The sequence below is a fragment of the Meles meles genome, chromosome 8, assembly GCF_922984935.1.
Source record: "Meles meles chromosome 8, mMelMel3.1 paternal haplotype, whole genome shotgun sequence".
Classification (NCBI taxonomy): Eukaryota; Metazoa; Chordata; class Mammalia; order Carnivora; family Mustelidae; genus Meles; species Meles meles.
The window spans coordinates 94,406,111-94,427,574 of NC_060073.1; the positions used below are offsets into that span (position 1 = coordinate 94,406,111).

The 21,464-nt window shown below is 40.5% G+C and overlaps 1 protein-coding gene across 2 annotated transcripts in view; it reads left to right on the forward strand.

Moving 5' to 3' along the window:
• PRDM10 (PR/SET domain 10) overlaps positions 1-21,464 on the forward strand; it is a 97,880-nt gene that overhangs the window by 22,122 nt on the left and 54,294 nt on the right. For both annotated transcript variants that reach the window (XM_046016870.1, XM_046016871.1), the window contains exons 2-4: positions 13,072-13,260; positions 15,714-15,878; positions 17,658-17,717. In XM_046016870.1, the coding sequence (XP_045872826.1) occupies positions 13,195-13,260; positions 15,714-15,878; positions 17,658-17,717 (291 nt within the window). In that variant the 5' untranslated portion in view covers positions 13,072-13,194. The remainder of the gene's footprint in view (positions 1-13,071; positions 13,261-15,713; positions 15,879-17,657; positions 17,718-21,464) is intronic.

Below are 21,464 nucleotides of genomic sequence, written 5' to 3' on the forward strand. Positions count from 1 at the left end.
TCTATTTTATTTTTATTTCAATTTCCTTCCTTTTTAAAGCCAAGTAATATTTCATTCTTTGTATAGACCACATTGCATTTATCTTTTCATCTGTTGATGGCATCTCTGGCATTTTTTAGAGCAGTGTTCTGGGCACCTAATCAGGATCTCATTTGTCTGTAAAGGTCATTGTCCCAACTAGACGGAGAATGGTGGGAGCCTATCATGTGTCTCCTCCCCCAACCCAACTGTAAATGCTATGTTTCTTTTACCTTAGGAAATCTTTATCAGGGAATAATCTCCTGTTCTGCTTTCACTACAAATTCTTATCCTGTTACCTCAGAACAATCAGATTCTTTTTTTTTCCTCCTGGACTTTTTTATCTGTCTTCTCTGCCCCACTCCCCTGTCTACTTTGTTGTTTACTTATTCTTAGACTTCTCTTCACCTCCACCCTGTTATTTCCTTTGCTGCTCCTGCCTCCTTTCCACCCAGTCTCTTCTGGGATACTTTGATTTTCTTCTGCATCCTTGTTGCTTTCCTCTTGTCTTTTTTTCTGGCCTTTCTTATTCCCTTCCCTCTTTCCCCTAGTTAATGTCTTCTTGCTGTACCATTTTCAATTTATGGCTCAAAATTCACTCCAATGATTATTTCTCTTATTTAACTTCTAAAGTGTTTACTGTAGTCAAGTGTTCTAAGCATTTTGCAAATATTAACTCACTTAATCCTCTTTACACCTCTATGAAGAAGATCCTATTCCTGTTGCCATGTTACACTGGATGACACTGAGCCAGAGAGAGGTTAGGTCATTTGTACAGGGTTAACCGTTTGTGAAGGGTGGAGCCAGGACTGGAAGCCAGAGGTGTGGCTTCGGCTTCTGGGCCTTGACCTGCTGCCTTGGCCTGAGTGCCTCTCTTTCTAGCTCAAGGGCAGAGGGGGTGTTGTAGTTCAGGGTCAAGTTAAACATAAAAAATGCTTGTCCCGGGGCGCCTGGGTGGCTCAGTGGGTTAAAGCCTCTGCCTTTCGCTCAGGTCATGATCCTAGGGTCCTGGGATTGAGTTCCACATTGGGCTCTCTGCTTGGCAGGGAGCCTGCTTCCTCCTCTCTCTCTATGCCTGCCTCTCTCCCTACTTGTGATCTCTATCTGTCAAATAAATAAATAAAATCTTTAAAAAAAAAAATGCTTGTCCCACCAAGCTCTAAACGTTTAGAAGTGCTATATCTGGATGTCTCATTGTAGCTGGTGCCTAGGGCTATAGAGCAGCTGGGTCTGGGGGTCCCAGACAGACGGGTTTCCACTGCTGGCTGCTGACAAAATCCAAAGGCAGAGAAGCAAGTGGTGGGGAAACAAAGGAATTTATTTCAGTGAGTCCAACACGGGGAAGATGGCAGACTAGCATCTCAAACACTGTCTCCAAAGTGCTGAAATAGTTCAGGTTTATATAAGGAAGATGTGAGGCAAAGGTGAGTGGCTAAGTGGGGGTGGGCAGTGACGGTCAGGTCAGTCATTGTCTTGGGGTCAGTCCTGTGGGGTCTTGCTGGCTCAGGGTAGTCCTTATTGCTTGAGGGGGTAATTTTGCCTGCAGGGTCTTCTGCCTGAGCCCAGAGACTTGCTGGAATGAAGAACCCAACAGAAAGCTTAAGGTCAAAATGGAGGCAGCCTAAGTCCTTTTTCATTGTCTTATATATTCACAGGTGTCTTTATTTAACTTCTATTTTATTCTCTTTAAATCTGTATTTTTTTCAAGTACCATGATTTTAAAAATATCATTTAATCTTAATTGTAGATTAAGAACTGAAAAGATATATAAAATTGAATTATAGAACTGAAAAGCAGTTTGATGAAGTTATTATGTAAAGAGGTCACTGATTTTCCTTAAAACATTTAGTTTTATTTTCTAGCTTTGTTTAATCACTGACTCATAACAGATGGTTCCTTAAGTTTTTATTTCAGCTAAATTTATTTTATTTTAATTGAATTATTAGTAAAATATACTTTTTTATTATCCAGGGAATCAAAATATCGTGTGCAACATAACTTTAAAGGAAATATACAAAGCATTATCCACCAATTTAAATTCTTAGCGTTTGGAGTATAATCCATCCTTAAATTGCTTTCTGTCTTGTACTCCTCTTTACTGTACTGGGATGGTTTAGCTGGGAAGTCAAGGACAATAAACTTAAGGGAAAAAGAGGAAAGCTAAGACAAACAGCTTTAGGCAATGTAAGAAATTCTGCTTTAAAGCCTGTAAATCCTTCCCACTGTCCTCCCAGTGTGGTGGAGGGGTGAGAGCGCTGACAAGTCTCAGGCCTGACTTCTGTGCTGTCTGTACTTGCTGCGTGACTTGAAGTGATTCGCTTTCTCTCTCTGGTTGGTGACTTTGTCATGTATAAAATAGAACTTGCTCCAGATGACTGGTTCTCAACCGCACACCCCCCCCCCCCATAGTGTTCTACAGCCACACCAAGGTGTTCTTTTATTTAAATAAAAATAAAGTATAGGGCGCCTGGGTGGCTCAGTGGATTAAGCCACTGCCTTTGGCTCAGGTCGTGATCTCAGGGTCCTGGGATCGAGCCCCGCATCGGGCTCTCTGCTCTGCAGGGAGCCTGCTTCCTCCTCTCTCTCTGCCTGCCTCTTTGCCTACTTGTGATCTCTCTCTCTGTCAAATAAATAAATAAAATCTTTAAAAATAAATAAATAAAGTATAGAATTTTCTTACATTTGACTTTTACCACCTGAAATGTCATTAACCCTTTGTTGCTATTGCTGCCAATCATCTTAGCCAGCGCCAGGAGGTGGCAACTGAACAAGTGGCCAGAAAAAAAAAAAAAAGTGGAAAGCTTGGGAATATCTAGTCTGCTCAGTTTGATAGTTTTTGAGAAAATTATAAAGTGAGGTTGGATGTGATTTTTTTATATAGCTCACATAATGGAATTATTGGTGCCGAATCATAACACAGGGGAAGTGTTTGCAGTTTGCGGGATGAGAAGCAGTGTAGAATAGTGGCCAAACACACGGACTCGGCAGCCCCACCCTCAGGCTGGGACCGCAGCTCTGTGACTGACTGACGAGCTCAGTTCCCCGGACAAGTCACCGAACCTCCCCCTCTCTCTGTTCCTCACCTGTGCAGTGCAGGTAATGAGTAACAAAACTACTTCATAGGTTATCGTGGGCATGAAATGAATCAGTGCATCCAAAAGTATTTAGAATATGCCTAGCACATAGTAAGGACTTTACAAATATCAGCTATCATTATTCTGTGGTATGAACGAATCTAAGAACATTGATTTCTGGAGCTGTCTCCGACACATATTTGGGACCACGGGCCTGGAATTTCTCTTCTTGTTCTGAAATTTTGTTATTCCATGTCCTAGAATTGGATTCCCTATAATCTTTTTTTTTTTTTTGAGATTTTATTTATTTATGTGAGAGAGAAAGTGAGAGAGAGAGCATGAGTGGTGATGAAGGGCAGAGGAAAATGGAGATGCAGACTCTATCACTGAGTGGGGAGCCAGACATGGGCTCGATCCCAGGATCCTGGGATCATGACCTGAGCCGAAGGCAGACATTTAACCGAATGAGCCACCCAGTTGCCCCTATAACAGCATTTTATAGGGAAATTATATTTATAGCTCAAACTGTTTTCTGGGGTACGCATCTACCTTTGAAGGCAGGTCTGGGCCTTGTTTTCCACCTCTACGTGCAGGTGATGACGGAAGAGCTTGTCAACGTTGAATCCTGGGTGGTTTTAGAGGAGTGGCTTCCTTCAGCACTGTAGGCCCAGGGCTGGTGGGAACCAGGCTGGTGGATGATGAGGGCTATGGCTCAGAGGTGGGCAGTGTGTTGGGAACTGCAGGAACCAGGAGGAGGGCAGGCATTTGGGGAGTCTGGGTGCACAGGGACACTCCATTGTTCTGTGTAGAGCGAACCGGATTGGTGAACTGGCTGGAAAAGTCTGCATTTATCTTTCCTTCTTCCTTCCTCTTACTTTCCAGCTCTGTCACTCTTCTCATGCAGGTGTCACCTGGAGTGACCTGGGAAGTGGGCTGTCCATCTCCCCAACCAGACTGCGAGTTCTGCAGGCGCAGGGTTTTTACTCACCTTTTTGTGTATCTGATGTTCTCACAAAGCCTGAAAAAAATGGCTACCATTTCTTGAATATTCGTCATTATGCTATGTATCCCAAGTATTACCAGGTTTTACTGAATCTGAGATAGTGGTAAGATACATAATTGCTTTATGTATTGTTACAAAAGAAAAGGCCTTGCCAGTTAAACTCTGATACAAGTGCTTTGCCACTTAGAATTTTTATTATATACTTCTTGAAAGAGCTCTTTTAGATTTATTTAGACATAGATTTTTATCACATCACTCTATGCACACATAAAAGGGAAAATGTAAGTGAAATAAATCAATTAAGGTATTTCCCAAATTTTATCACTTTCAGAGTCTGACTCTTCAGAATCACTTTTGACTTATTTCTGTGCCACCAAGAGTGTTGGTGATGCAGTGTTTCTTGGGGCACCTGGGTGGCTTCAGTCGGTCTTTGGCCCAGGTCATGATCTCAGGGTCTTGGGATCAAGCCCCACACTGGGCTTCTTGCTCAGTGGGAAGTCTGCTTCTCCCCTCTCCCTTTACCCTTCCCTACGCCTCCCTAATGCTCTCTCTCTGTCTCAAATAAATGAATCTTTAAAAAACAAACAAAAAAGAGTGTTGGTGTTTCAGTGTCTCTTAAAAGAGGTCATGTTGCTGTCTCCAGGAATCTCCGCCAAGCAGCTAGTACCTATTCTGGGAGTTTTGATCCTGATGTTTTTTCACTCGACCTGTGGCAGGCTAATCTTTCCTTGTATCTCGTTAATGACAGTACATATGGCAGCTTCCTCTGTATCACCGTCTTCCATACCCAGGTCCTTTGCTTGTTAAGGTTATTTTCCCAGTGATGGATATTTGCTTCCCTAATCAGATTTATGCTCAACTGCTGTTCCCATGACTTTCACTTCTAATGCCAAATTATAGTGTAATCTCCTTGAAGACGTTTAAAATGGCAGTTAGACTCAGGGTGTCCAGTGTTGACAATATGCATGACTCAGTGAAGCAAGGACAAAACTAATAAATGGCTGTGCTCAAGGTCACACACAACGGGCAGTGGCATCCACGTCCTGACTGACACCTTGAGGACAGTAACCACAGGACACCACAGTTATAAAATAGATCCCTAGTTCAGAAATGTTTAAAATGTGAAAAAAGAATGCATTATAGGCCTGACAAAATACAGATTGTTAATTCCAACGGCATCCGTGCTGGGCCGATAATTTGGATTTTCACAAGGAGACTGGAGTTTAGTGTGTTTCTTACTAACATCATAGCTATGAAGCACATGGTAGATTTGGGAGAGTAGAATCCAGATTTGTCTGCTTCTAAAGGTCATACTTCCATCTATACAACATTATCCCAGAAAAAATAGACTAGAAGCTTCAAGGAAGCAAGGATTTTTTTTTTTTTTTTATATATACTGATTTTTTTAGGACCTAGAACAGCATGGCATATACTAAGTACTTAATAAATATTTGTTGAATAAAGCCCTTAAAGAGAAGATAGAAAAGCAGTCATGTCCTTCTTTTCCTAGAAGTGGAGTCTGTAACATTTTGGACACGGGATAGAAGCAGGGAGGATGGGTGAGCATTTTCTAGACAAGCTGCAGTTTGTGGTTCACGGTGGAAGAGGCAAAGCTGTAGGAGTTGAAGGACGGTAGGAGTTGAAGGACGGTAGGAGTTGAAGGACGGTAGGAGTTGAAGGACGTCTGTCCGTAGCCGAGAGAGTGTGTCAGCACCAGCCTGTTGGACAACTCTAGGGTGGTTTCTGGACTCATTTTCCTCATCCCCTGTAAATCAAGATCAGCAGGACTCTGTGAATTGTGCAGTTAAAAATAAACAAAAAAGGAAGCCAATGTGATAAGCCTTACTATAAAGGAAGCTTGTGTACAGGGCATTTATATGTGATCAATATGAAATGTTTCGAAAATTGTGATGTGCAGATAGCTCATCTGTAAAATACAAAAGTTGACATATTTGAATACTACTTCGTGTTAGATCTTGTGCCTAGAATTTCTCCATATATCAGGTAATCCCTACAGTAACTCTGGGAGGTAATTACTGTCTCCATTTTCTATGATGATGTTGAGGACTCAGAGAATAAGTGATTTGGCCAAAGTTATACACTAGTGAGCGGTGGAGCCCATCTGGGAGCCGGGGTGTTTAGCTGAGATTCTGCAGATTTGCTTCTGTTCTCTGCAGCTTCCTCTCTAGGCTTAAGGCAGAACTAGACTTTAGAAACCACTTTACACTCTCTCTCTCTCTTTTTTTTTTTTTTTTAATTTATTTATTTGAGAGAGCACAGAGAGGGACAGAGAGGGAGAGAAAGGGAGAGAATCCCAAGCAGACTGTGCAAGGAGCTGGACAGGGGGCTCGATCTCACAACCTGAGTTCACGACCTGAGCTGAAACCAGGGGATGGACGCTTAACTGACTGAACCACCCAGGCACCCACCACTCTACCCTCTTATTTTACAACAGGGATACCGATGCTGGAGGATATAAAGTGACTTATTTAGGAGTGCCTGGGTGGCATAGTTGGTTGTGGGGGTGGGGGTAGAGAGAGAGGGAGACCGCAGACTCCCCGCTGAGTGCAGAGTCCTCGTGCGGAGCTCTATCTCATGATCTTGAGATCATGTCCTGAGCTGAAATCAAGAGTCTTACCTTACTGCGCCACCCAGGCACCCCAGTAAGGATTTCATTTTTAAGCAACTTCTATACCCATTGGGGGGGATGGTCAAACTCACAACCCCAAGATCAAGAGTCATATTCTCTACTGACTGAACCAGCCAGGTGGCCCTTAGACTTGAGTTTTCTTGAGCAATTTATTAAATAAATAATTGCGGAATGTCACACTGGTGTTTTAAGTAGTTTCTTTTTTTTTTTTTTTAAGATTTTATTTATTTATTTGACAGAAAGAGCGATCACAAGTAGGCAGAGAGGCAGGCAGAGAGAGAGGAGGAAGCAGGCTCGCTGCGGAGCAGAGAACCCAATGCGGGGCTCGATCCCAGGACCCTGAGATCATGACCTGAGCCAAAGGCAGCGGCTTAATCCACTGAGCCACCCAGGCGCCCCTGTTTTAAGTAGTTTCATAGGGAGAGAAACTCAATAGGTTTTATAACTATATCTTCAAGAACTACCAAGTGGATAATCGGTAGCACTGCTTTGGATCCCAGACACTATCCAAATTAAAGAAATTAAATTTTCTTTTAATTTTAAATTAAAGAAAACCATCTTGGGTTTCTTTATTTGCTAATGGTATTCTAAAAAAAATTTTTTTTAAAGATTTTATTTATTTGATAGAGACAACCAGAGAGGGAACACAAGCAGGGGGAGGGGCAGAGGGAGAAGCAAGCTTCCCGATGGGCAAGGAACCTGGGCTCGATCCCAGGACTCCAGGACCATGAGCTGAGCCAAAGGCAGATGCTTAACATCTGAGCCACCCAGGCACCCCAGTATTCTAGAATTTTTGAGAGCTGTGACTGGGCGGTATTTCACATCCTGATTCTTAAACGTTTCTTGCAAACTTTCCTATGTGTAGATTAACGTTCTGTTGTTTTGTTCCACATCTGCTAAGTAGTTATCTCCTTTTTTCTTCTCTTTAATCTTGTCTTCTATGGTTTACTGGTATTTTATGCCAGATGTAGTGTCTATGTCCTTATTTGGGAAAGATTAGAAACAGGGTATTTCAGTCTGGAGGCAAATGTCCCATTCCTTCCTGTTTCTACTTACTCGCTCCTACCTTCCTTCAGGTGTCCTCCTCTCGGAGACCAGCCCTGAGCATCCAGTTGGCATTAGGTGTCCTCTTTTACCTTGGCTACTGTGATAGCTTTTTTTTTCTTTTTAAGATTTTATTTTTTTATTTGAGAGAAAGAGTTTGAGAGAGTGAGCGGGTTCAGGGGCAGAGGGAGGGGCAGACTCCCGGTGGATCAGGGATCCTGATGTGAGACTCATCTGAGAACCCTGGGATCATGACCTGAGCCAAAGGCAGACACTTCACTGACTGAGCCACCCGGGCACCCCTGTGATAGCTTTTTAAACACTCCCTACAAGTTACTGAGTACTTGCCACGTGCCGGATCTAGAGTTACTTTTGTGAGCACACACATTCCTTGGCCTGTAGGAACTTAGAGTTGAGATGGAGAGCCAATTTGACACAAAAATGCAATGTGATTGATACCTTTTTTAAAAAGCTAATATGTGAGTGTTTGTTACGTAACAGCCGTTGTACTAAGCACCTCACATGCATTATTTCATGCCAGTCTCTCAATAAGCTTATGATCCCCATTTTCTAGAGAAGGAACAGGAATTTAGAGAACATCTGTGTTTTGCGCGAGGCCAGTTATATTTCAGAATTGCTACCCAAATCCAGGTCCAGAGACCAAACTCTTTTTGTTTTTTCTTTTTTTTAAGGTTTTATTTATTCACTTGAGAGAGAGGGGGACAGAGCGAGCACAAGCCGGGGGTGAGACAGAGTGAGGGAGAAGAAGAGGCCCCGCTGAGCTGGGAGCCCAAGGCAGGGCTTCATCCCAGGACCTGGAGATCATGACCTGAGCTGAAGACAGACACTTAACAAAGACTGAGCTGCCCAGGCACCCCCAGAGCCCAAGCTCTTAACCACTGTGCTTTGGACTGACTGCTGTGTTTTCACAGGTCAGAACACTTCTCCCTGTGTATCCCCTATGCCCTCATGCACTAGGCACAGGGAGGTGGGTGCCGCTGTTGGAGTTTGAGAACTAATAATGACCCACCAGTCAGATGGTGGCTCTAAGTGATTTGACATCTTCCCTTAGAGACTTCAAAAGAATTCAAGATACTAACATGTAAAATGGCCTCCAAGTTATTCATCACAGTGTTGCTTGTAATAGGAAAAGACTAGAAATAACCTAAATGTTTATCCACAGGAGATTAAATAAATTAGTGTGTATGTATACACAGTGAAATGATGCTGTGGGAGGAAATGAAATACAGATAGGGAACAATGTAGAAGGTATGGTGTTTTGTAGAATAAACATGGCTCAGCAGAGATGTTACTTTGTATAGAATTGATAATATGCTGCCATTTGTGGTGGGAGAGACAGAGTATTTATGTATGTATGTATATATTATGTATGTATATATGCATGCAAATTCTGCGCCCAGGCTGGGGTTCGAACTCATGACCCAGGGATCCAGAGTCATGTGTTCTACCAATTGAGCCAGCCACATGGCCCTGTATTTTTGCATGTATATGCGTAGCATATCTCTGGAAGTGTAGACAAGAAATTGATAATATAGGTTGCTTCTGAAGGGTGGTTAAGGGATTCCAGGTACAGAGATTGTCCATACTTTTTTATGCCTTTTGAATTTGAATTTGAAATAATAAGCACCTTCCTAGAAATGAAAATAAATACAAGTGACACTCAGAGCTGTGTATGTTACATGAATGTGTGGGATAAGCCTGCCTTGGTCCTTGTCCCATTCCAGTGCCTGGCATAGTATGCAGTATTTATGCACTTGATGCAATCAGTGAACCAAGTTGAAAAAACAATCTCAAATTCCTATATAGGAAAGATATAACATCTCTTTTGTGGTATTCCTGCTAAAAAAAACATCCTGAATCTAACCATGAAGAAATATCAGACAAATTCAAATTGAGGAATAGTCTGAAAAATAAATGGCTTGTGTATTTTAAAAATGTCAAGGTCGAGGATGACTAAGAAAGACTAGGAGACTATTCCAGAGCAGAGGGGATGGAGGGACATGACAACTGGATGCACTGCATGAAATGCCAGACTGGATCCAGGACCAGAAAAAAAGTTGAGGGGTGCCTGGGTGGCTCAGCTGTTAAGCGTCTGCCTTTGGCTCAGGTCATGGGATCAAGCCCTGCATCCGGCACCTTGATCAGGGGAAGCCTGCTTCTCCCTCTGCCACTCCCCCTGCTTGGGTTCCCTCTCTCGCTGTGTCTCTCTCTGTCAAATAAATAAATAAAACCTTAAAAAAAAAAGTTGTTTCTTTCTCTATGAAGAATATTAATTAGATAGCTGGCAAAATATGAACAAGGTCTGTAAATTAGGTAATAGCACCGTTTCATTGTAACTTTCTGGTTTTGTTCCTAGTAATTTGAGGAAAAGTACTGTTCTTAGGAAATAGGTACTTAGGAATTTAGTAATAAAGGGGCACATGTCTGCAACTTACTCTCAAATAGCAAAAGAGGGAGAAAGAGAAGACAATAATAAAGTAAACATGTAGAATGCTAACATTTGGTAAATTTGAAGAAATACAGGTATTATTTCTACCATTTTCTAGCTATTTTCTCAAACTATTTCAAAATTAAAAACAAAACAAAACCACTTCCTATATGGAACATCTTGTGATTTCATAATATTGAAACTTTTATGTCCTGTTGTACAATTTTGTAGTTTTCTTCATGCGTATCTTAATATTTTTGGTGGCATTTATTCCTAGATTTCTTAATATATTTGTTCCTCTAAAAAAAAAGAATAGCTTTGTTCACGTATAATTCACATACTATGCAACTCGCCCTGAATATCTTTTTATACATGCTTGAATAGTACTCTTATGTAAGGAAGGTATCCTTTTTTAAAAATAACCAACTTCATTAGGGTGTAATTAACACATAATTAATTAATTTTAAAAAGCTTTATTTTATTTTTTAAAAGATTTTATTTATTATTTGGCAGAGAGAGACACAGTGAGAGAGGGAACGCTGGTGGGGGAGTGGGAGAGGGAGAAGCAGGCTTCCCACCGAGCAGAGAGCTGGATGCGGGGCCCCATCCCAGGACCCTGAGATCATGACCCAAGCCGAAGGCAGACGTCCAAGGACTGAGCCACCCAGGCACCCCAAAAAGCTTTATTTATTTTAGAGAGCACACATGCATGTGACATGGAAGTGAAGGGAGGGACAGAGGGAGAGGGAGAGAGAATCTCAGGCACTCAGACACTCTCCACTGAGCATGGGTTCCTGACAGGGGGCTGTATCCCAGGACCTTGAGATCTCAACCCAAGCCGAAATCAAGAGCCTGCTGCTCAATACACTGAGCCACCCAGGTTCCCCTAATTTACGCATATTTTAATTGAATAGCTTGATGAATACATGTATTCCCCATGTAACCACAGCCCCAGTCTGGATACAAGGTATAAAACACTACCACTTATCCAGAAATTTCCCCCATAACTCTCTGTTTATGCATTCACCTGTTGGTAGGCGTGGGCTTTGTTTTCAGCATCCTCTGACGGAGAGGAGAAGAGTCAGTTGTATGTATGCAGGGTGAGTGTATGTGGGGGTGATTTTGTAAGGATTTTGTAAGGTAAGGATGACAATGCTGAGGTGAAGCGGGGACAGGCTCCTCAGCGGCTCAGGAGAGTCTCCCAGGCAGCATGATGTGGCAGTTCCTGTTTTCCAGAGTAAGGGCCAGACATTGGATATTATAGTCTTTTCTTTTATTACAGTCTTTTCTTTCTTTTTTTATGAAGGATTTTATGTATTTTAGAGCGAGAGGAGGGGCAGAGGGGGCAGGGAGAAAGAATCCCCAGCAGACTCCACACTGAGCACTGAGCCCAGTGCAGGGTTCCGTCCCATAGCCCTGAGATCACGACCTGAGCCAGAACCGAGAGTTGGTTACTTAACTGCCCACCCTACTCAGGAGCCCCTCCAGTCTTTCTTTCTTTCTTTCTTTCTTCTTCTTCTTCTTTTTTTTTAAAGATTTTAAAGATTTTTTAAAAAAGATTTTATTCATTTATTTGACAGAGAGAGATATCAAAAGTAGGGACAGAGGCAGGCAGACGGAGAGGGGGAAGCAGGCTCCCCACTGAGCAGAGAGCCCTATGCGGGGCTCGATCCCAGGACCCAGAGATCATGACCTGAGCTGAAGGCAGAGGCTTTAACCCACTGAGCCACCCAAGCGCCCCTCCTTTCTTTCTTCTTTGAGTCTTATTCTGGTTCAGACATTGGAGCATGTGCAGTCTAAGAATATGTTTCTTGGCTTATTTCCATTAATAATGGGGAAAATTCTGACTGGATCTGGGCCAGTGGTCTTCCTTACCTTTGGTGTTCTGAGAGGTTTTACTTTTCCTGTTTATTACGCACGCTGCTTTAATGGGATGGCGGGAGGAGGTATATCAGGCATAGTTCCTCCATTAAACAGCAGATCTCACATGAGTCTTAACATGTCCATGTTTTATCATCATCAGAAGGGAAGATTGATTTCCTTAAAACACCTGTTTTGGAAAAATTTTAAAAAATTTAAAAAATGGAAAAAAAACCCACCTATTTTGGAAAAGATTTCAAGATGTAGATTTAGTGCAGGTTGATGTTTATTAAGGTTTGTGATTTGTTCATTAATTGATCCTGCATTAACCAAATGGGAAACAGAATCTACATTTATATTCACCAGATTGTGGCCCCAAAAATTCAGTCTTCTCTGCCTGCCGTTTTCCTGTTTTTGTGACTTTTATTATTCTGCTGTTCATTTCGCGTAGGTGGTGTAGGAAGTCAGTGTCTAAGCAAGTGTGCACAGGAGAGCTGAGCTGGGCTGTGTCACAGTCAGGCTTGGGTATGAACCTATCACTTACCTGCATTTACTGTCTAGAAACCTTGTTCTCCTCATCAGCAGAACTCAGAGATATACCTGCAGCATTTTTTTTTCTATTTTAGTCTATGTTGTTGACCTTCAGTATTTATTCATTCATCTACTTTTTAAGTAAACTTTACCCCCAACATGAGGCTTGAACTCATGACCCTGAGAACAATAGTCACGTGCTCTATGGACTGACCCAGCCAGGAGCCCCAGACCTTTAGTATTTTTAGTGAGGGTTACACCTACCTGATGAGTGTCTAGAACATAGCAAGCATGCAATACATTGTATTACCATTACAAATAATTTCTCCATTTCACCTTTTTGTCCAGATGTGTTATTTTTTTCCCTTTGTGGTTGAAACTGTAATTTATTAAAATGTATTCCTCTATTAAAGAACTTGGTTCACTTTCTCTTTTTCTTCAGGCACGTTGCAGAGAGGTCTTTCTGTCCTTCATGAACCTGCACGTGGTAGACAGATGACTGTCCTCTGCCCGGTGCTGCTCTAGGTGCCCCGGACGAACGCGGAGCTGTCCAGCAGGGGGAAGGATGGATTCCAAAGATGAGAGCTCACACGTGTGGCCCACATCTGCAGAGCATGAAGAGAATGCACAGGTGAAGAGTGGTCTTTCAGCTTGGGGCTGGTAGCAGTATTTCAGTTGGGTTGGTTTGCTGACAGCTAAAGAAATACCAGCTTCCCTGCAGTGAGAGTAGCCGGGCGGGAGGGGACGTGCAGGACCAGCACAGGTGGAATACGGAGGGTTTTGGCACTTTGAGTGCTCCACCAGTATGGGTCACTATGATTTACAAGGGCTGGGGAACCACCCACAGGCTTCTCTGCCACTTCCGCAACTTACTGTCATGTTTGTTTCACCACCCGGTTTTATTTTATATTCTTAGCGCTGAAAGACTCCAACTGGAGTGTTTCTTTCATGTTACCTAGTATAAGGTTTTGATTCTTCGTGTGTAATGAAGTACAAAGTATGTCTACCGAGTGGCTTTTTCTTTTCTTTCAAATTCAGAATGTAAAGGTCTAATGGCAAGCTGTCCCATCGAGTCAGCCACCTGGAAGGCCAGTCACTTATCCAAATGCTGCTGTGATGGATGATCACGGCCTTTTGGGCTGTGATCACAACCAGCAGCATGTTGTTTTGACTATTCTTAGCAAAGGCAAATGTCTGCTTTTTTGATGTGGATTTGAATTCTGGGAACAGTCCACAGTCATATGGAATCCTGTGTGGCCAAAGTATAAAACTTAATTTTTTTTTCCATTTTATTTATTTTTTCAGCGTAACAGTATTCATTCTTTTTGCACAACACCCAGTGCTCCATGCAAAACGTGCCCTCCCCATAAAACTTAATTTTTAAGCATTGTAATAAATATGCAATTTTAAGTTAGTTTTTCATTAACTTACATAATCTTAGTATTATTATCAAAATCAGGATGTTAACACTAAACACTTAAATATACACATTTATTTAAGTAATATGGCAAATACTGCAATAAATAAAATTAGTTTTCTGGTATGATTTAAAGTCTGAGTCTGAATACTTAAAAAAAAAACGTTCTTGTGATGCTTCCAGCAGGATAACTGAGAATGCTGTTCTGATTCTCATAGAAACCATTTTGAAGACAACTTTCATGTAGCTGCGTATTTTGGTGTATTTTGTTTATGAGCGAAAATGTGGTCCATTGAAAAAACAGGGTCACCATTTCGTAGGTAATCGGATAGTAAACAGCAGAGCTCAACACCCCTCATTGCTCTCCCTCTTCCCAGTTGTTTCTTTTCCTAGCCAGGAACTCTGATTTAGCAAGATACTGTGTGACGGAGCCCAAGTTTCAATGTTAATGCACAAATCTAAAGCCAAAATGTTATCTCGCAGCACTTCAAGCTGTGCCGATTGTTAGAAGTCCAATTCTTGCAGCATACAAACTGTATCTTCACGGACAAATCAAATTTGTGTCGAAGTTGGACAATAGACTTATTTTTAAAAGTTATTTTTAAGTTTAAAAGTAAGTTTAAACTTATTTTTAAGTTTAAAAGTGGAAGTTTGTTTTATTTCTGTTTGATTGCATTTGGTCTCCAGGTTTCTTTCTGGGGATTAAATTTCCTCATATCGTCTTTGGAATCTACTGCTCCCTGCTGGAAAAAACTGAAATAAAAAAAGTTAGGTCCAAAGCCAGGATAGCATAAGAGTAAAGATTCCAACTAACGTTGATATCAGCACATAAATTATTTCTCTCCCAAATGTGTGCTTTGGCCATCTGCTTCCATACCTTCAATATCAGGTATCAGGCTGTGTGCCAAGCTCTAGCCTTCAAGAACTCAAACCTCCTAAGCTGACTATCCAGAAAGCATTTTATAGAATTCAGTTTCTGCTTTCATTCTTGGTAGGTAGAAAATTATTTACCCTGGTGACAACTGAAATAGTTTTCCAAAACCCTTTAAAAGTACTAGTCTAGAATTTTCTGTGTCTTTATCTTGCTGGCAAGGAAGAGTTCTGTAACATTCATTCACTCAGCATATGCTTACCGCCATGCCTCCAGTATAGCCTTGGAGTGTGAAAAAAACATGTAGGAAAGAAAGTGACCTTGTTTTAACATGTCTGAAGAAAGGCACTATTAATTATAAAGCAAGATATTTATCATGTGTTGAGGGCAATTGGCTTTTGAGTTGGCATTGTTTTACATTGCAGAATAATTTGTATTTCTTATTTTGGTAATGTGGTCAACAAGGAATCTTCAGTCACATTTCCAGGATCAGGTGACTGCCCCCTGATGATTCCCCAAAAGAGATGTCTGCATTGGACATTTGGGGCCAAGAAGAGTTTATATCAGTTGCCTGATATTAACTAGCATTTAATCAGTGACAAGGATTCCTTCCTTGGATCCTGTCCCCAAGTCACTAACAGTGTAGATGACTAGGGTGTATCAGTTCTCATTCTCTTTTCACTGGGAATATTTTAGAGATACAGTTGTGGACTGTGCTTGGTCAGCCAGGTATCTTTGTGAGATTGGTTTTGTTCTACAAGGACACTTGCTATATACTTGCTGCTTTCTGCCCCAGGTGCACTTTGTTCCTGATGCTGGAACTGTGGCTCAGATTGTCTACACCGATGACCAGGTTCGTCCGCCCCAGCAGGTGGTGTACACGGCAGATGGTGCCTCCTACACTTCAGTGGACGGGCCTGAGCACACACTGGTGTACATCCATCCTGTGGAAGCCGCACAGGCATGTGAAGGGTTACTGTTTCTAGTTTGTTTGTTAATTGGTTAACTCCCCACTGACTTATGTTTATTTTCTGTCCTCCCTGGGCTAGGTGCTGGTGATGCAAGATATGATTCAGATACAATCTGTGCTTTTCAGGAGCTTATAACTAACTTGGCAGAGGAAGATACCGCTTTATATAAATTAAATATAGTAGGAGGTTAGAGCACTAGCCTCCTCTGAGTTCTTGTCCCAGCAACCATGGACTAGCTTACCAACTTGTTACTTTTCTGAAGTATCAAGAACCAAGTCAAAAATGGCATTTAGTTCTGTATAGCTTAATCACAGATGGATCAATAAAAACATACAGATTATTTCAATGAAAGGTGTAAGCAAAAAGTCCTATTGGCTTATTAATTGCTCCTTATTAATAATTGACTGATTTGTAGGACTATAATAGAAGCAAAGGTAAAAGCTGTGCAGTTAGAACTGCTTTCTCTTATTTTTTTTCTCAGTGACTTGGCGTGTTAGTTTCCAAATGCATGACACAAATAAATATGTAAATGTTAGTTTGCATGTTAGCACTTTAGAATGTAGAGAGAGCTTTTAAATATACTAAAAAAAAAAAAATCCATGCTTTTGTAGTGGAACCTTGGTAATAAAAATTTGCCCTCATGCAATATTTAATCAAGGGGCTCAAATCACTCCCGAGAAGAAATGGGGCCCACCTAATTGAAAACTTCTAAATCTGTATAAATGAAAGTCACCAAGTAGTCAGATGGTACTTTTAGGATGTCTCTACTTAGTTTTAATCCCCTGACTATATTAAAATAAGTTTGGATAGTTTATGTAAAGAATGTCCTGTAGGCAACTTATTATTGTGTTACTGAATGTCTGATTTTTGATAATTTTAAAATTTATTTTATTTTAATAATCTGTGCCCAATGTGGGGCTCAAACTTGCAACCCCAAGATCAAGAGTCACATGCTCTTTTGACTTTTAATAATTTTTAAATAGCAAGTCTAAGAAATCATACAACTGGCTGAAATTCCTAGATGTACCTCTGGAATCAGAACTGAATGATAATTCTTATTCCTCTGGGTTTGCTAAAGGTTTGGGCAGAATATTTTCTGGATTGGTGATTTTCTGTGGTACCTTGATTAAAATGATTTCGAAGATTTTCCTTCTTTAGTTAATTCTGCTGTATCATGACCCAAATTATGTATTTTAATGAGACCTTTTAAGGGATTTTACTGACTTTATGCAGAAATGAATCTATGGAACATTAAATTCAGTTTATTTCCCTTCTACTTTTTTTGGTAATGAGCACGCATTTATATAAATTTGAAAGCTATCTTTGTGTATATGTTAGTCTTCTGTGTGTCTGTACGTCTCCACCCATTTTCACTTAATCCCAAGTCTACTCCTGTGGTACACAGTGTGATGTGTGGACGTATGTGCCCTTGTTCATGCCATGTCTTACATTTTTGTGACATACCTTTTTTAATTAGCTGTGACATTCAACCTCGAGAGATTTTGCTTAAGGGTAAAATTGTCTAGTATGTTAACCAGTTGAGATGGTTAACTTATATAATCTCTTTGGAACCATCTGAATGAAAGGTTTTAGCTAAAAGTAAGATTACTGTCTTTATCTTCTTTATTAATGAAGGATTATTACTAGCTATATGGAAATTAAGTCTGCCAAGAATTGGTGCTTAGCAGTGGGATAATTTTTCCTGTGTAGGCAAACTGTCTAAAGATTTATTGATAGGTTTTTTTCCTGTTGTTGTTTCTTTTGTCTAGACTCTGTTTACAGACCCAGGGCAGGTAGCTTATGTCCAACAGGATGCTACAGCTCAGCAGGTAATGAGTCGCTTTTTTGCCTTTTTATTGTTTTCCATTCCCTGGAATGCACTGCCCCCCTCCAACCACCCCAACCCTCTACACTCTGCGTCCTCTGGTTGTCTACTTCTTATGTATTAAGAATGGTCTTTATTTCCTTTAATGAAAACAAAGCAAAACAATGCTAACGCATTACAATCAGTACATACTGAAATAGTCTGGTAATAAAAAAATGATTTGTCATGGAAATTTAAAAAACAAGTATATTAATAGGATATTGGTTCAAATTCTAAAGAATAATCCTGAAGTTATAAGTGTCTCTTTTTGGAAATTTGGTAACATTTGGGTAGTTTGTCTATTTTAAATGTTGAGGAAAAAATTTCTGCTTAAATGACATACAAATTTGATAGCAATCTTCCTCATTTTAGCTTCTTGAAAAATTGAGATTTTTCTTAGTTTTCTTTTATTTTTAAAAATTTTTAGAAGATTTTATTTATTGATTTAGGGAGAGTGCGAGTGATCTATGGAGGTGGGGGGAGGCGGGCAAGAGGAAGAGAGAGAGAAAATCTCCAGTGGACTCCATGTGGAGCCTGACATGGGACTTGATCTTATGACCCTGAGATCATGACCTGAGCTGAAATCAAGAGTTGGAGGCTTAACTGACTGAGCTACCCAGGCGCCTCCTTTTCGGTTTTCTTTTAAAATGCTTCTTTCCTTTTCTCCATATTCCTAATATATCCTATTTGACTTAGAGGGATTTCTTCCTTGTTTTTTGTCTGGATTGTGAAAGTGATAAGATATAGAAGCTAGATGCCCCTGGTCTTACTCTAAAGGGAGTATGGATCCAAATAAGTTTGATTTCCCTGCTGGCTAGTATGACTGCTATTTAGCTGTACCACTGAGTGTCATGAGTGATTATCAAGAAAATTCCCATTAGCAAGCACTTTGTGCCTTTAAATCTTTTTTGGTAGATGATTCAGATACTTCCATTTTAAAATTTGAAAAGTGGACAGTAGTTCTGTTAATATTATTTATGAAACTAGAGAGAATTCTGAGGAGTCTTTGGCATGTAAGTTACGGTTGAATTTATTCCTGATTGATAGTAATCTGCAATCTTGTGGCGTTTGTGAACTTGAATGAGCATTTGTCTTAATCTGTTTAGGCTGCTGTAATAGAATACAATATGCTGGATGGCTTATGAACAACAGAATTTATTTCTCCAAGTTCTGGAGGGGTGGGGGGTGTCCAGGATCGAGGGGCTGACAGATTCTGGTGAGGGGTTACTTCCTGGATCACAGTCAGCAGGCTTCTTGCTCAGGCCTCATATGACTGAAGGGGCGAGTGAGCTCTGTGGGCTTCTTTTTTTCCTTTTTTAAAAATTAATTTTATTTTTTTTTCTAGTTTTAAGTAGGCTCCACACCCTACATGGTGTCTGAGGACTCCACCTTCAATACCTAATCGCCTCTCAGAGGCCCCACATAATACCGTCACACTGAGAATTAGCTTGCTTTTGCTTTCTTTTCTTTTTTCTTTCTTTTCTTTTTTTAAAGACTTTATTTATTTATTTGGGAGAGAGAGAAGGAACTGGGAGGAGAGGGAGATGCAGACTGTCCACTGAGCAGGGAGCCTGACTGGAGGCTGGATCCCCCGGTCCTGGGATCGTGACCTGAGCCAAAGCAGACACTCAACCCACTGAGCCACCCAAGTGCCCTGAAGATTTCTTTATATTAATTTTAATTTTTCTTTAATTCTCTGTATAGCTAACATATGGTGTTATATTAGTTTCAGCTTTGGGGATTAGCTTCCAAAATGTAAATTTTGGGGAGAGACAGTCTATAGGAATGTTATTTTATTTTAATAATTTTGTAATCATTAGGTATATGCTTAAAAAAGCAAATCATGTACATTTCTGTGAATACTTATTGATCCTATCACCAAGTGATGGATGGGTTTAATTAGTTTTGATAATTTGGCAAGAAAAAATAAAAGGAAATCCCTTTGTCTGTCTTTCATAGATGATTAGTTCATTCACTCATTTTTGGAGTAAATTTTTTTCATAAAAAGTTGAAGGAATACAGAAAAAAAAAGTACGTAACATAGATCCCAAACAAATTCTGCCCAGAAATATCCTCATTAAGTTAATAGCTGGTAACTATTATTCCAGACATAGAACTAAAGATAAGCATGGGGGAAATGGCATTGTGCTCTAAATGCTGTTATTAATCAAAATACGTTGAAATTTACTTGAGTAGAAGAAAGAGAAATTGAGATGAAAGTGAAGGAGGTCGGAGTCATCATGTCCTCTAAACAGCACTGGAGATGGGTCCTGTGTTGTCTTTGGCTCCTGCTGTGATGACAAGGGCATCAGCACCTGGACAGTTCCTCCCACCGTCCTCTTCACTGTTCCGTTGTTAGGTGCATTATTATTGTGACTAATAAATTCATGTCCTGTCCAGTAACCACAGTTATTTAGAGTTTTGCTCCATTCTCTGCTGGCATTTAATTTGTAGAAATCTTGAGTTTAATTTATTTTCCTCATTCCTTTTCTACCTTAGCACCTGCTTGGTACTCTCTTTATCCTTGAAGTTTTACTTTGAAGTCTGATGACTTCACTTGCATATGAATCAGAATTTCCTAGGACAGTATGTGTCCTTCAAACGTATAGGTTAAGACTTTATTTCGGCAAAGTTTTCATCTATCAGATCTTTGAAAATCTTTTCAGTTTCATTTGGTATGTTCACTTTTCAGGAACATCAGTTCCAAGTATATTGACTCTTGGCATTCCATACCTAACCTGTTCTCAATAATCATTTCTTTTTTTTAAAGATTCATTTGTTTTAGAGAGAGAATGAGTGAGAGAGAGAATGAGTGCTGGCAAATGCATGAGTAGGGTGAGGGACAAAGGGAGAGGGAGAGAGAGCATCTCAAGCAGACTCCCCTCTGAGGCCCGAGCCTGATGAGGGGCTCCATCCCAGGACACATGACCTGGGCCGAAGGCAGATGCTTAACAGACTGAACCACACAGGCACCCCATAATCATTTTTTAAAAGATTTTATTTTTCTTTCTTTCTTTATTTTTTCTTTATTTAAATATTTTATTTATTTATTTATTTATTTATTTATTTATTTATTTATTTTATTTATTTATTTGTCAGAGAGAGAAAGAGAGAGAACAAGCAGGGGGAGAGGCAGGCAGAGGGAGAAGCAGGTTTCTGGCTGAGCAAGGACCCAGGTGCAGAACTTGATCCCGGGATGGTGGGATCATAACCTGAACCAAAGGCAGGCACTTAACTAACTGAGCCACCTAGGTGTCTCCCCAGCAGTCTTTTTTATAGCTATTTTTTTTCATGTTATTTGTGTAGTTTCCTTTATGTTCACCGTATTTCTTACTGTTTTTCACTTTTTAATTAACTTATACATACAGAAAAGTGCAAAAGATTGTAAGCATATAGTGCAATGATGTATCTCAGTGAGCATGCAGTAAACATTCCCAGTTCCTGAAAGCCAACCTCAATCACTTCTCCCCAATCACTTCTTCCTTTCTCCTCAAAGAGAACTGCTCTCCTGCTTGCTAACATGATAGATTAATTTTCCGTGGTTTTGAACCATCTGTAAATAGAAATACTTTCCATTTCCTTTCTTCATGGCTTCTCTTGTTCAATATGATGCTGGCTAGGGAAGACCCCTTCCCGTTGTTGGGTGTAGCTGTGGGGTTTTGTTTCCTTCTAGTGTAACTGATATCTAGTATTCAGTTTTATGAATGTACCA